The sequence below is a fragment of the Plectrocnemia conspersa genome, unplaced genomic scaffold, assembly GCF_051122295.1.
Source record: "Plectrocnemia conspersa isolate PC_06_02 unplaced genomic scaffold, ASM5112229v1 ptg000009l, whole genome shotgun sequence".
In the NCBI taxonomy this organism is placed as follows: Eukaryota; Metazoa; Arthropoda; class Insecta; order Trichoptera; family Polycentropodidae; genus Plectrocnemia; species Plectrocnemia conspersa.
In genome coordinates this window covers 19,757,470-19,775,155 of record NW_028277173.1, presented here as the reverse complement: position 1 = coordinate 19,775,155, position 17,686 = coordinate 19,757,470, and the positions used below count along the sequence as shown (strand labels likewise).

Here is a 17,686-nt window from a genome sequence, read left to right as displayed (position 1 = left end):
CTTAAATGTTTTTAGTGGCCGTTGTTACCATTTTTTTAATATAATATAAATTTTGCACTTGATAAAAATTTCGCTATGTATTTAATGGTAAAGTAAAAATATTCAAACCATAGTCACTATAAAGTTAAAAGATTGTTTTTTTACATACTATTATTAAAAATTTAAACATTAAAATAAAAAAATAAATTTCACATATTAATTTACTTTTTCTAAATTTTATTTTTAAACGAATAAACCTTTATATATCATATAATAATAAAACTGCTGGAAAGTAATTAGTGAAAACTAAACTTTTTATAAGCTTTCACTAACATAATTCGGCGATAAAATAACAATAAAAAAGCATTGACAAAACATGTCTATTAGAGATGATTTTTTTTTAATGCTTTTTATACCTGAATATCAACAGCGTGAATTTGAAAAGTAACAGTGTCAGCTTTTTCACACATTGTTATCTTCCGATCTTGAGTGACATTCCATTGGCAACTAGTTCGTATTTTTTTATGTTTAATAGATTGTACACATATTTGTTCGCTACTGATATTTCGAACAAGACGCATATATTATATAAATTTATGCTTTCGGTTAAAAGGTATAAATCCTTAAGTGTCTTATAATCGTAACACTTGTGTTTGTTTTCTCAAAATATTGTCACAAAACATATTAAATTACTTAGCTTTTTATATACATATAAATAAATATACAAGCAAACCTTACTTTACTCAGGAAACAATGGGTAGTTAGATTAATGCCGCTACGTTTATCAAACTAGACATGTGTGAAATGCGAAGATGTGTACAGAAATAAAAACTGGATAACAATGATAATAATTTATTTTAAATAAATAATACAATTTACAAATAAATAAATAACAATAAATTAAATAAATTAATAAATTAAACGTGGAGCTGTTTCGTTTATAATGTGTGTTTGTACTTCATTTAGTTTGCTATATGATACACTTCGAAACTTTGAAACGTATACTACAACCCGTATTGTCTTTTAATCTAGCGCGATTACAAACAAATAATGACTTTGTGAGATATTCTGAGTAAATTACAGTAGTGTGGTACTATTATTATAAACATGCTCCTTGCGAAGATGGCGTTATACTTTTAAACTTGACCAGCACTGGCTGAATAAGCCAAATTCGGATTAGGCGCCGCAAATTGAGCTTCGTTTAAGGTTTTATATCCATTTGGTTGTTTGTATCCATTGTATGCTCTGCTGGCGGCCCAGTCTTTGGAATATGCACCATTCGCAGAAGCATAACCACCACCACCACCTCCATAACCTCCATAGCTTGCCCCATAATCAGCGCTGACTTCAGCCCCAGCCCATTGACCGTGATGTGGCATATGAGGTGCTTTGCAGATCTTCAAAGTAGACAGGACTGATGGCAAGAATAAGGTACCCAAAACTAAGATCTTCTTGATGAATAACACGATCAAGAGAATAGGGATGAGCACTAGCTTGATCTTAAACAGGGCCAGTAGTGAAAGGAGTGGTAGAAGTACGGCCAACTTCTTCTTTTTTCCTCTGGCTTCTCTTTCTACTGGCGATGAACGAGCATCAACTACAAAAAAAAATATCGAGCCATTAATAAAGTAAAACAAATTGGGGTAATTATAGTTGATATAAGACACCGCTACTTGATTACTTATTATTTATAATGTATCTGAAATAAGATCTCAATAAAATAATATATGATGTATTATTGTTTTTATATGATTTTATTTTTAATAATAAATTGTAGGTTGTGTATCATTAAGCACTTGTCGGCTATCTTGTTATTAATGTTTCAATTAAAGTATAAAAAATATAGACTAAGAATAATCAGAGGTATGCCAGTTTTTTGCTAGTTATATGATGATTAAAGCCCAGTGGGTCAATTACTATAAAAAAAATAATAAAAATTGAAATATCTCGATTTTTTAATTGGTTGTTAATGTTTTGTTGTTGTACGATGAAAATAAATCTTCATAACAAATTATATACAGTTTAAAGTGTTATTAGATAGCTTAAGTTAATAAATTAGGAAAGGTTTTTTTTCTTAAATTTAAGAATAAGTTTTAAATTGCGTTTGAAGGGTATCAAATATAATATTGACGTAACGTAGGCTTTATTATATAATCAATCACATTCTTTACTCAGAAAAACGTTGATATAACACAATTGTTGTCTAATATCTCAAGCAATATTTGAAACATTGAAATAAATTTATTTAGTTTGATAATTCGTTACATAACATAATGACTTCATGTGGCATTAATTTCAACGTGAATTTAGATTATTGTTTAATATCAGTTTTAATACATATTTAGCAAACCATATTTTATATTATATATAAGCTACAGTCTTTGATTATTTATTTCGCATTGTCCAATAAAATTGTGTTTCTTAATTGTTATTAAAACTATATAAAAAGAATTATAAATAAATCTAACGCGATAGTATTTTTTTTATCTTAAAACATAAATATGTTCTATAATTTTTCTTATACAATACTAAGTTTTATATATTTTAACATATTATACCTTACATTTGTACGTATAAAGCACTTTACCTGTCTCTTTCAGAGACTTATATAATAACATTGTCGCTGAAAAATACGTATTTTTGTATTTAGGAAGGTTTCTTATGCGGTTTGAATTTGTATACCCATTTGCCGTTTATAAATTCTCGACATATTTTAATATTAAAGTTAATGCTTAAAAGAACAAACCACAACAATTTAAAATGTATTTTTTGTGTATATCAAAATTAATAGGCACGTTTTAGACTCGGTGTATAATAATATACTGAATAATGAATAGCCAAAATAAATGTTGGTAAAAACTCCTTTGAAGCTTTTTTACATACACACAAAATAATTGCGTTCTAAAATCACTCGCCATCCATGAAATCATCGTTGAACTAGAAACTCAGTCATTCCTTTTACACACATAAATAAACGTATGTAGACGTTTTATTATACACAAAGCTTTTTTCCTTCGAAGCTCAAATCTTCGCAGCCCACATTCTAGCATGTAATTGAATTTGCAGACGGAACTTGCGGGAGTCGTCATAAAATCAGGTGTGGTAAAAAAAACATGTGGGCCTTTAAGTGCGGACAGAATACATCGGACTAAACCGGTTTAGGAACTATTTTATGCATGATCTAATTATGCTTTTTTGCAATGCGGATTATTTATGGGCACCAATCAATGGAGTAAACGCCCCTCTAAACTTCCGCGAGAAGAAGCTAACGTTGAAGCAATTATCGCGGGTTTAATATATGGCAACGTATAATCAAACATGCTGGATAATCGGTTTTCCGTTTAATGGCACGCTTATTATAATAGAGCATGTATCTGCCAGCTTCGTGCATGATTCATTATTTGTTGCTATTTAGAGATAATCGTTATTATGATGCAAATATACACACATGTTACTTCAACAAACTTGTCTCAAAAATATTGTATTACATAATATGCTATTTTTTATAATTTTTTTGATTAAATATTCCTTTGTAACCTGACAGGCGTAAGCCCAATGCGTTACAACGGGCAAATCTGTACCGAGTAAATCAATCAGACATAATGAATACCTACAAGTAAGTATTAACCATTAGACTGAAAGTCTGGGAATCGGTGACATCTATATTATAAGTTATAAATTATAATGTGCCATACAATTTATACAGTTGGGCCCGGTTTTTTTTTTTAATAATAGCGCATTTTTTATAAATAAAAATTTGAGTGCCGCTGCCGGGGCTCGAACTCGCAATTAATCTGAGACGTTACGGACTACGCTGTTCCGTCCTTGTATTAAAATAAAAACATATTGAATTATTGATAATATTGTGCATACAGTTTTATTTAAATGAAGTATATGTAAGCGTCACATTTGTATAATTGTATGTTTCAAACAAAGCTATAAATTTAACTAAGTGACAAATGGAAAAGATACTGGAGAATATATTTTAAGCATTTCATATAATTCACATTTTCACTATGCATGCATTGTCAAAGTGACATTTTAGATGGATTTTACACCTCTCTTCTTCGGTTTTCGATTACCATATATAATATTACAGAAACCACACTGACTTATGAAAGGCATATAAATCAGATGCAATGGAATATTTTTAAGTCGTATTTTTAAAATATGTACATATATAGCGTTTCTTAATAAAAAATACAACTAGCTGACAAAAATCCAAAATGTACAAAAAATTACGTCGTATTTGGAAATGCTTGAAATGCAGGGAAAAATAAAATTTGACCCTTTTATTTTAGTGAAAATAAATATTATATTATATAAACAACATAGAGAAATAGCATTTATATATTATTTTAAAATAAGTTATATTTGTGTGCCTTAAGTTATTATAATTAACAAGAAATTGAACTATAAGTCTAGAATATTGAATCAAGACTTAATATAATTTTAAAACTCTACAATACAATAACGCTGTAACTTTAGATTCATGGAATTTCAAAATAATATCTATTAGTACTGTATCTGGTTTGTAAGTTAAAGTTTGCTCAAATATAATTTATAATTCCTTGAAATATACAAACGATGATCAATATATTGTATTAAATGTTACTATACATATATCACCTGTCATACCCATAAAATATGATATTGCTATATTTATTAAGGATTTATTTATTGCCCTTTATCTATAACAATCAATAAAGTAAGCAACCACAAGCTACAAATAAACGTCTGCGGATTTATAGAACACGTTGTAATAAAATATTGAACTCAATCATCGTTTATTGTGGTCAATAAGACAAGAACCATCCATGCGGATATAAATTATGGCTGATTTTGCTCATTTATTCTATAGTATCGTGAACTATTCAACTGTAACATCGTTAAGACCTCAATATTTAGTTTATAGGTTCATTAGAAAAATGTTTCGACTTACCACTAGATTTGATCTCATCCTCGTGAATGGTTCTAGCTCCTTCCGGCAATGTCAATGTGATTCCGTTGGTTTTGAGCATATGGAAAATTTGTCTTTTGCCGAATTTAATGAACTTGTCCCATTCTGTATCGCCCTCCATTTGCCTGCTCTCATCAAACATTCCGGATTTATCGATCGGTTGGTCTTCGTCTTGGTAATTTTTTATTTTCACCAATCTGACCATCCTGCCAGCTGACGTTAATGTGTCGTTCGCAAATCCTTCATTCAAGGGCCACGAATCGCTACTGGCCAAGTTAGAAACGTACTTCAAAGCCCTTAGCTTTAGACAAGAATAGGCATCGTTCGATTTGAAACACGATGTCTGTGCATCCGCTATATAGGTATCCTCAAAGCCTTTTGATCTTAGCGGAAAGCATACCAACAATAGCACAACGAATTGTAAGCAGGAGAAAAAATTATCCCTGGTCCGATGCATGGTGATCTGAGAAAGAAAATAATAATAAAGTATATTTCATATAAAACTGGTTATAGTTATCCCTAAAACATTCCATAAGCTTTTGTAAGGGAGGTGTTTCGATGGCTCTGTGTTATCCCCTGGGAGACTTAGCATGTCAAAGCCATTTATATCTCTCGTGAATGAATATAATTTACAAAATTAAATTTGTAATATTTAGTGCAAAATGTGTTTTAAAATATCTGACATCTGTATGTATCAATTAAAATACACTTCATATACGTATATTATTATAAATTTATCATTATACTCACATAATTAACAACGTTATAAATTAAATTGTGTAACATATAAAAATTAAGGGATTAATTCTTAAACTTGATAATATATTATATTTAAATATCATTTATCGTTATTCATTTTTAATTCATTAGTATTTTTTATTTTTAAACATTATTTATTATTCGTAGTGTAACATTTATTAGAAACAACCATCACAATTGCATATGATTATCAAAATCTTAGAGCGTAAAATTATTCCAATTTCTCAAAAACTCAACAAGCACTTAAACCATATACTGAAAACTTTGGTTATAATTCTATAAATTCCAATTAAATTAATATTACTTTGTGCGTTAACCGCAACCAAGTTAACATATTAAATTTTCCACGCAGGCCGATAATTGGTTCAATTTTTTTCTAGAAATTCACATATAAAATACAAATTTGATATAAAAAAACAATAGATCGCCTAGTAATATTACGCGTTAAAACAGTTTCGTTTTCTATACGCCGAAAGCTATTAACAACGCTTTAATTATATTATGTATGGAGTTATTACCGAGTCGAATAACCATACTAACGAAAGTTAACTGTTCGATTTAACCGCCGCGGCATCTGTTGCTCCAAGTTTGACTAGCCGAAAATTTCTCCGTTTAACGTTTAACTTTCGATAGCCAACTCTTGGTTTTCACTGGAAAGTCAATATTTAAGCTAAACTCACTTTTAATATGAACGCCTTATCTGCTCCGAGTGAAAATCCGAGATTAATAATATAACAGACAAAATATTTGATACTCAGGCGGTCAGTTTATGAACCCGTCCCTTATCGTTATTGAAGGATTTTTAATTAAATTATTATAGTTTGGAACGATTTATAAATAAATAATATCCAATTAGCTATGTATATTAGACTGCACGGTATCGTGTGTGCGTCTTTTGTACACGTAAATTGGAAATTAGAACCCTCGAATTTTAACCGCCCTATTTTACATTAAACTTTCAAATTATCACGCATTCTATATTAGATGTGTGAAGTTGGAAACGAATTAAAGGCACAGCTCGCATTTCTCGCAAATTTATAAATATATGACAAACCTGGTAAATTATAGATTTTGATGATGGTAAAATGATAATTAAATTATTATAATAAAATATATTTAATATTTACATGAGTTGTGATATTGTGGTAATACATTAAAAATTACATTTTAAAGTTATTGAAGCTCAGAGAAACTTTGAATGAGTTCCTTTCATGTTTCACTGAAAAGTTAGGTGAGTCTAATGTGCGAAATCTGTATAACAGTTTTTTCCTCTCAATTCATAAACTTAAAGCTTTTGTTTTGCATAATACATATAGAAAACGAAATAAAAATGTTTTGAATGGAACCATATAAAGTTTTAGCTACCGTATTAAAATCATATATTTTTATATTCTGAATAAATTTATATTTAAAGTTAAATTATAAATATTTGTAATTTTTTTTTTGCCGTAAAAATAATAAAATACTTAAAAACTAATAGACGTGAATAGCTAATTATAAAATAAATTAAATAACTGAAATTTGCAGATCTATAAAAATAGTAGTTTGTTCTATATTATTTTTTAAATTCAATTTTATTAGAATAAGTAGCTTAAAAATGCTGTAAGATGCAATTAAAAATTATTTTTTAATTCAAAAAAATTTACAACCTACTACAAAAAACTAATTATTATTTTTTTTTTGCTCCATGGTGTAACTAAAACTGTGATATTACTTAAAATATTTACTTTTATTAAACTTTACTTTTGCAACTATAAAGTATTTAACATATACTGTAACCCACAATTTTTAATGTTTTTTTTTGTATTTCAATAAATTAAGTTTGAAAAAATCACAGACGAAGAATGTAATACGTAAGAATGTAATACGTAGACAAATCCAGATTTAATGTTCTACCAAATAAACTCCAAAAATTTCTAATTACTTAAAAAATTTACAGTAATAATAAATCTTTAAAATCGTTTTATATAAGTTAATAATAATTGAGTATAGAATCATATATCTGATAATGCAAAAATTTGATGTAAAATCTTATAAAATAAATTGAAACAGATTAAACACGTCATTTAAAATAATATTTTTTTACTTTGTGCGAATACTATTTTAGCTCTATTAATTTGAATATACGGTTTTATATAAATAAATTAATAAGTATATGTATTTTTAAATGTTTTATAAGTATATTTATAAAATCTTACGATTTTTTAATACGTAATGAATTAAGTTTAACTTTTTATTTTCTTAGATAAATTTTTAGTCCTTAATAAAGCTGTTATTATTTTAAATATTATATTAAAATATATGCAATTGTAGTATGTGCTACTAATAAATGATTTTAAATAATTTAAAATAAAAATTTCAAACAATAAATAATTTTTTATTATTAATAATTTTAAATATCAGTTGAGAAAGAAATTATATATTTTCAAGTATATATTATTAAGTCCTATTTTTTTTTTAAAATCACGTTATTTAAATTTTTAAACTAAGTTTTGATAATTTATTATGAAGCAGTAATCTTTTATATTTTAAATTGATTTTATATATCAAAATTACCACAAAGCACTAGTATTCAACTTTAATAAAATATAATATACACACACTAACACCAGCGCAATCATCCCCTCGATAATGGAGCGTATAGTTAATCCCGGAGATCGTTTATCTCACATGTGCTCTCTCTCTCTGTAAATAGTTTAACGCGCGTTTCTACCAAACGATTATTTGAAAAAGCTCTTCGAAACAGCTTTTGTATATATGTTTATATAATTGAATACCAAAACAATAAGAAAAACACTAGGCGCGAAAAATAAATATCACTAGATTCGTGTACGATCACAGACCTTGTCGCTTGTTACTCCGGAAAAAAGTTCACTGATCACGGTCGACTTTTTCAGTCGAAAACTGTACTTTATCGTTTTATACACCACGGGAGATCGTACCGTGCGGCGGTTGGGAGACGAATAATGCCACGGTAACCGAAGAGTACTCTTTTATACTGACATTGAGAATGGGCTAGAAGCAACGGAAACTGCTCACCCAGTGACCAGAGAAATCACATTTCACGCACTCGTCAATTTTATTCGACGCACACAGACACTCGCTCACCAGAACGAACGTTGGTAGGATCATGTGTCGTGGTGAAAATTCGAACGAGATCAATTTTCCGGAGAAATCATCAGAGAGATCCGATTGCGGTTGGCCAGAGAACTCTAAGGTGTAGCTTAGAACTTGAGGAATATACAGAATGTTACTAAATAAACAAACGTATTTTTTTCATTTTCATCAACAAAAATTAACTATATTTTTAAAGAAAATTTTGCTTTGTTAAAAGACTTATACTTTATAACAAATAAAATTTACTGAATGTGTAATTTCAGTTTATAACAGTGATTTAATATAAGAATGGAATTTATATTAGAATTTCAAATTAACTCTGGAGCTAATTACATCAATATCTTAATATCACGATACACAAATATTTAATAACAATTTATTTAATCACTTTGTGATATTTTTTAAATACGACAAAAGATTCTTTTTTTAATTTAAAAATATAATTTCCACTTTAAAAAGAAAGTAGTGAAATAGTAAAAACATCTTGAAACTTCCTTTTTTATGTCAACAAGACTTGCTTATTTGCACTCATTTGTATAGCGAAATCTAAAATTTCTTTCTTAAATTTTTTTAATTTATTTTACTTACTGAAAATTGTCTGTTTAAGGTCTGATCCTTTCTTTCTTTGCTTCTAGTATTAACTAAGATTATTAAGGACAAAAATAAATTTAAAATAATAAATACAAAATATATAATTTATAAATATGTATTAACAATTTACATCTCTAAAAATCTATATATTCAATATAATTTCTGATGATTGCTTATTTATTATTTTAAGTATATTATTTGATAACATATTTTAATAAATATTAAAAAAAAATATTTATGATATTAATTCAATATTTATTTGTATTCGACTTTATAGTATAAAACGAAGACTCACATTAACATAAATAGTACAAATCATTGCATTCACTTAGCATCCGGAAAAAATTGCGATTTTTACTCAATTATTATTAAACCTAGAATTATCAACAGTATTTTAAATGTTTTTATTTTTACCTTCTAATGTGTTATTTTCTTCTTTATCATATTGTATTATAATAACACAAAAACATATATGAAAATGGTTATATACTAGTAACATATGTGTGTACATTTAATAATCATATTAATCATATTAAAATAAACTAAGCTTGTAAAATATATCAGTCGTGATATATGTATTTACTCACTTTCTAATAAAACACAGTGTATATTATAGATTTTTAAAACATGTTTTTAAATATTACACATCATATTGATTTTTTTTGATAGTTTTTATTAATGTTTTATAGAAATAAAATCAATTAAAACAATAATAATCCACCACAAAATAATTACAATTTTATAAAAAGAGTAAAAAAAGAATCACTTAAAGATATATTTATATTTCTTCAATAACCTTTAAAGCGATTGTTTAAAGCCACGATTTATGGTGAAATAAATGACCATTTGATCGTTATTAAGAAATGTTAATTTCATTTTTTTTCAGGTGTTATTATGTAGTCAATAAGATGCAAGAAGTTATCGAATACTTTATTAAATTTAAATAATTATAAAATAGGATTATTATTACCACGTAAATTAAAAAAAATTCCTTAACAACTATGTCGAATTTAATATATTCATGGGTGTTACTCTAACAGTTACTCTGTTACTCTTCTTAAATATTATAATTTAATTTCTTGCAAATGTTTTACAAAAATAATCTAGTGATAATAAAAATGTACTTATTTTATAAAAATAAACATATTTTATACGTATTTTTTATATTTTACAGTCTCATATAACTTCAAGCATCTGATTTTTCTAAGTGCACACAAAATTTTATTGTTCATTAAACACCGTAATGAATATAAGCTACAACTCGTAAAAGGCGATTGTGCAAAACGTTAAACGCAACAGTAATTCACTTTCATGTTTATATCCGTGAGTTTAGGTAAATTAATTTTATAAAATCGAGCAAAACTAAAAGGCGATCGGAATTTACATTTTTTTAATATTGTTGAGTTCTTTACATTCAAATTTAACTAAACATACTTATACATATTTATATTATTAAAATCTATTTAATTATAAATATTGTATTACGATAATAAAAAATGCTTATAATATATTTTTTTACAATTAATTAAATGGTATTAATTTTTAAAAAAATATTACATAATTAATTGCGTTTTATTTCTACTAAAATAATATTGTGTAGTATATTATGAAACGATCAATATTTATTAACATTATTGTTTTTTCATCACTCACCGATTTTAAAATAATTAAACCATAGTTTAAAATATTACAATGAGTATATATTATATAATATATATAAAACCAAAGTCTTACAAAACATCACATATACAGAAAAATAAATAAAATTAATATTATAAAATGATAGAGCATGTAATTTTACATGTACTATATCGTAAGTATCCACAGCTATTTAATATAAATTTTAAATTCAACATTAGTTTATATATATATTAAACAATACATACTTTTTATATATTATATAATACGGATAGATTAATAATGATATATTTATCTCAAAATGTTGTTTATATGTAGGGCACTATCTGAAAGAAGCAATTTATATTTTTAATTAACTTAAAGTCTCTATATAAATTTTCCAGTTAACAATGAATGCTATAGATAACATTAAAGGAAAGTAATAAATTTTACTAGTATATTATTAACTGATACATTTATTACATACATTATATAGAATAAGTTTTGATCTGTTTCATAGCCTTAAGATCAATTTCAATTGTCTATTATAATACAATACGTGTTAAAATATAATAACCTTTATACAATATCTGTATTAAATCTCTCTATTCTCTCTTCAGCGTAAAATATAAAATAATATCTAGTGAATTTAAATGTAGCGCAGTACTTTAACCTATAAAGTTACCTATAAAAGTTCACACTTAATTACTGCTTTTGTATCAAGCGTCAATCATCTATTAACATATCTGTCGGCTAAGACGGCATGCTGATGGATCATTATTATTAATTGTTTTTTACAGATACTAATACTATGGATCAAATTGCTTAAATTCCATTCAAAATTGAGTATTTCATATGTGCCTATACGTATAATATAAAATTGTAATAAAGTATGAGACAGCTTGCCAAATCTCAATACCTTGAAAAAACACCCTTCGCTTTTTAAGAATCATGAGAATTCAAAGCTTTTGTGTCGGCCGGATTCAATTAAGTCTTATTCTAAACGTTTGTGCGAATATTTGGTTCGTGACTAAAACGCTCCCTGTGATTATTATCACAGGATTAAATTGAAATTTGGATGACAGCAAAAATTAACTGCGATCGACGTATGAATTGTTTAGACAATATTGGATTCAATGGACAAACAACATGGCCACTATACTTTTGTCTTTAAAAGAAAAGCCACGGTAAAATAATTTAAAACACCTGCGAAAGTTCGATCGAAAAAAGAGTGATATTTAATATAAAATTCACAATATGCAGTACAGTCTATTTTCATGTGCTCTGGAATTATGCATGATAATTATGGCTTACCTTTGTATCAGATTTCCTCTATTCGCTTAATGCACTAGAGCAAATGCTAATATAATCCCGCAAACCTACTGTTATTAATCAAATTACCATAATCCTCGTTAAGATTAATTGCTAGTATTTTGATTATCAACAATATGTCACATAAACCTAAATATACATAAGGTTTATTTATATTTATATTAATTATACATAAACATGACTCATACTTAATATAATATTACTAAAAAAATAATGCGTACAAATACTGTATATATATAAGTATGTATGTACATATATTACATTAAAAATATTAAAAGTTAAATATTTAATTTTTATGACATTAATACAGGCGGCTCTCGACTTTCGAACGTTCGACTTTCGCACAATTCGCTATTTCGCACATTTAAAAAAAAACTATTTTTCATTTTTTTTTTTTTTTTTTAAAAAACGTTCTGATAGCGGTGAATCTTTTGCTTCAATCGGACATTCGTATGATACAAACAGGTTTACGATATGTTCAATTTTGCAAAATAAAAATAGAATTAAAGAATACGTTCAAAATTGTGGAAAATAAAGATATATTTCCACAATCTTTAATGATATGCTTCCAAAAAAACACAGCAAAAAAAAAACATGGATGAAATGGAAAATCTTTATCATCGTATATCGATGACCAACATCAAAAAGATGTCTCTCTGAGTATTTTAATTATTCAAGCAAAAACTCTTAGTATGCACAAAGATTGGAAGGATAGATTAAAAAAATATTTTAACATGGTTTTTCAAGCAAGTAACGGTTGGTTTTACAATTTTAAAATGAGGTATTCTTTTCATAATATTAAATTTATTGAAGAATCGGCTGATGCAGATAAAGATGCTGCAAGAGAATTTATTTCTTAATTTTCCAAAATTATTGAAGATGTAGAATATTCCTCTAGCCAAATATTTAATGTAGATGAGGCAGGTTTATTTTGGAAAACTCTTTAACAATGAAAAATATGAATGAAGCCTTCACGCACCTTGACAAATTTTTGAATATAATGGAAGATTGCGATCTCAATAGAGTACGCATATCTCAAGTGCGTGGGGCGAGCAATAAAAACATAGCATGTTATAAAACACTATATTAAGAAAAGAAAAAGAATAGTAGAAAACAGTTAACTCTTGATAACTTTTCAAAGGAAACACCCGCAAACCCCACTTAAAAGTGTCTCTTAAACGCCTCTTAAACATATTATATTTACTTGATAAATAAATATTTTAAAATACACACAATTTCAATTTTTTTTACTTCCCTCGACTTTCGTACATTCAACATTCGCACACATTTTTAGGAACCAATTATGTGCGAAAGTCGAGGGCCGCCTGTATATTAGCTATTTAAGTTAAAAATATGTATTTATTATAGAACTAATATTCAAGATTGTTTACCCAATGCATTATGAAGCCTTTATACAAAAAGTTTTATTTAACATTTCACACACATGCATGCATAGAGTATACATCAACACAAACATTCACTCATATATTATACATAAGTGAACGTATGCATACACACAGACATTAACCGATATTATTATTAAATATTTAATATATACATATGTGTATATATACATATACACATATATGTTTTGGTATAGGTTTTCGCGAGTTTTATTATACATATATATTATATTATTGAGGCATATTAAAATAAATATTTTTTAGTGTATATTTTTAGTACATTTTTACATTGAAATAATATAAAACTTATTATGACTTTTGCATTACTATATTACATTTATGTAATATTATAAAATATTATATAATAATTATTTATTATTATAGACGATATATATATGATATATAATAATCTTCTTACGACTAAATATAAAATATAAATAATGTTCATATTTTTATAAGATGTTTGTATTTTATTGATTTGTACAAAATCATTAACATTTAATCTTTGTCCAGCTTAAATAAATAATTTAATATACCAACAAAAATCTTTTCCATTACATTTTCACGATCAAACAAAATGAAACTGTTCGAAAGTAAATACGTGAGAAAATTTCGACACTGGAAATTTTTCAGTTTCTCCAGACTCATCTATCCGATTACGACCCGCAAAGAGCAATAAACTTCGCTTGAAAAAATATATTACTAATTCAACATTTCGTTAAAAATTCATGAAAAAACCTACACAATCTTAAATAAAAATATTTTATTTTATGTGTTAAAAAATCATACCGAGCTTTGACATTTTTCCGGAAAAAATTAGATTTTCGTTATTTAATTATATATGTACGTGTGAGCAAATTGAATTTAATAAGCAACTTTGCTGAGCGTCTAAATTTGATTTATTTAAAACAGGTCAAAAAGATCTTTGCTGAAAATTTTATTTGCAACATATTAACAAATTGAATGTCCGTTTGATTCAATCTAGTTCCATTATAAAGCTTTAATTAAAAACATTCCGACAGTAGCGCCAAATCGAAAATTGATCGTAAAGATACGCACGACACACATTTTTAACAAACAACCGGATATGAAAGGATGATGAGCAATCATGTCGACTTTTTGATCGTAAACAGTTTAAGTTTTAATATTGGAATATCATTTTTTTTTGTACGAAATTCCGAGCCAACCCCAATACAAAAGTCAAGAAAATCACGACTGTCGAGCAAAAAAAGTGCGTAGGTGAAACTTTTCGAAGCAAGGATGATGTGATGTGTGAAAAATCCGGTTTAGTAAATTAATATAATCAAGAGTAGTTATCGGTGAATATTTAACACTGATATGTTTCATTTAACGGTTATTAGCGTATTAAAAAGCATAGTCTAATTTATAAAAATATATTAACCTTAAAGTTTAACTAAAAAATTTTATTTAATTATTTTTTTTTGTTTTGAGAAAGTAAATATAATATGACTAGATAGTTGCATATGAGTGAATTGATACAATCAAATCTGTATTTATATATTTGCTCTGTAATGAGTTTAAACTCATTGCGTACTTATAAATACACTTAGATTTCGTTTCTAATTAGTTTCTTGACAATAGTAAACCAATTGGTTTTTTTCTTCATTAAAAATATTGTGCGTAAGAATCAAAAGAATAGCCCGAAGGTATGTCCCGTCCATGTGGAATGTAGACTATTTTTTTATACACATGAATAATGTAATTCTTCTTTTACACCATGGGGTCTGTAATTCGTATTCAAACTAGTATGTCAATGATGTAAAGCGAAGCTTTGATAAAAAGTTTCACCGCTATTTTCCTTATTTTTATTGTATTTCAAGATACGCTAATTTTCAAGATTTTATTCATATTGAACTAAAAATAGTTTGAGTGTAATTTTATATCTTATAAATCACATATATGTATATACATACTCGACTTACCATTTAATACTGATTGTTAATTAATGCACCAAGTCATCCGTTATGTGACTATAATGAAAACAAAAATAATGTTCTTTTTTCTGAATACAATACATACCCAACCGCAGCCACTCGCTCGCAGACACTTGCGAGAGCCCAGGTAGGTGGTCGGAACTAGTCTCATTACGCGCAGTGTTAAATCCTAACTAGTTAAGTATCCTAATTGAATGAAGACTATCCAAGTATTTAGACTCACTGCATTTTTAAGCACACAATGCTAGTACAGAGTTGCGACTGAGGCGTGAAAATCTTTGTTAAGTCATGCGTGTTGCATGACTTAACAAAGATTTGCTTCAATTTTTACTAGTCTCGCCTCTTTACATTTCTTATTATATTTTACAATGCAAATAAAAATATAAAAATGTACCTATAAAATTAAATATGTATTAATTTTTATTTTAAAATAATATTAGGAATCAAAATTAACACGGTAACAAAAGATTCATATCAAAAAAAATACATATTTTTGTATTTATGCTTCTCAAATATATTTTAAATAATAAAAAAATATAAATAGATCTATTAGGGACAATATTTTAGTGATTAATGTGAATCATTTCCTCATTATCTATCATAAGCCATAAATACCAATTTATCGTGATTCTTTTAATAGTATAATACAAACCCATTCTCTACTCTCTTAACTATCACCGCCGAAGGCTCATACGCGATGCTTGTCAAAATTGCCAAATGGCAATGTGTAATTTGTAAAGCAAACAATAATTCTCCTCCTCGATAAAAAAGAGTCTAACTAGTCCAGTCAAATAAGGGTTTAACCTCGGAATGAAAGATAACAACCTGAAATTTTGCACAGACCTTTGTTTTGGCGTTCTAAATATATGGTGAAAAGTCTCAAAAGATATCGTGTCTGCTAATCAAGATATTAAAGGTCAAAGGTCATAAAAATCGTTTTTTTGCAAATATCTCACCTCTTTTGCGTCGCATGTCATTAAATGTTTAACAAAACTTATAGAAAATAAAATTTTCTACAAGTTTGTTGTAATTTATTTCTTCGTATGGTTAATGGTTTTCGAGATATAGCGCGGGGAGTGGGAAGCGCGCATCCGTTTATAGGATAACGCTATGTAAACTACGGAGCCAGAGTTACCTGTACATTCTTCCACAGTTTCGTAGAAAACATCGCAAATTGTTATCTGCTGAATGAACCCATCTAAAGCATTATAACTTTCAATCTCCATATCTTCAAAAATCATCATCGATAATGCAAAAAGTAATACGTATGGCCTCTGATACTTCTTGCAAAAGCGGGACCATCCAACATTTTGTCGACAGAATTCGATGCATAAATTGTACTGAGAGCTTCCTTGATTCCGCTTCCATTCATTATATACCCTATGCATCCAATAAAAGACATAAGCATATGAAAGCCTCCTAGTTTCACAACTACTCTGGACAAGTCTGAGCTAGCATCTGAAGCTGCTACGATTTCACGTGCTTTTATGTACAACGGCTGATCAAAAGTTATTAAGCATGTTCTTTGTTCATGTTTCTTGGCAGTGTTTATAGCACACTGTAATGTAGTGTAAATTGTGTCCATATTACTCACAGGATGATGAATAAAAGTAAGAAACAGAATCCGAGAAGTTACAAAGTTTTCATTGTTTTTTGTAAGTTGTTCAATAAATCTATTCCACCCTGGCAACGGTGAGATATTTTTCCACTTTCCGTACTTCCACAACAAATCAACTACATTTAATATTTGTTCGGTTAGTTCTTCTACATCATTAAAATTTTGAACTTGAATCTCTTGCTCAATCCGGGTACGACATGATTTTCATACACTAGAAGGGGTATATGTGATAGTGCTGCTAACTCCTTTGCACTTGGTTTTGTTGTAAATTTCTTTATGCGGTCATCAGATATAACTTCAGATTTTGGAGTTATTATTTTTATCATTCCCATTATATGAACAGTATTATAGCCAT

The 17,686-nt window shown here is 27.5% G+C and overlaps 1 protein-coding gene across 1 annotated transcript; it reads right to left on the bottom strand.

Annotated features, from left to right (window-relative positions):
- Positions 1 to 996: 996 nt before the first annotated feature.
- Positions 997 to 15,864, bottom strand: Osi1 (Osiris 1). The gene is made up of 3 exons (XM_088191219.1): positions 15,799 to 15,864; positions 4,922 to 5,402; positions 997 to 1,576 (listed from the first exon to the last, which is right to left on the bottom strand). The coding sequence occupies exons 1-3, from the start codon at positions 15,862 to 15,864 to the stop codon at positions 1,116 to 1,118; spliced, it is 1,008 nt and encodes a 335-aa protein (XP_088047345.1). The 3' UTR covers positions 997 to 1,115.
- Between the last annotated feature and the right edge of the window lie 1,822 nt (positions 15,865 to 17,686).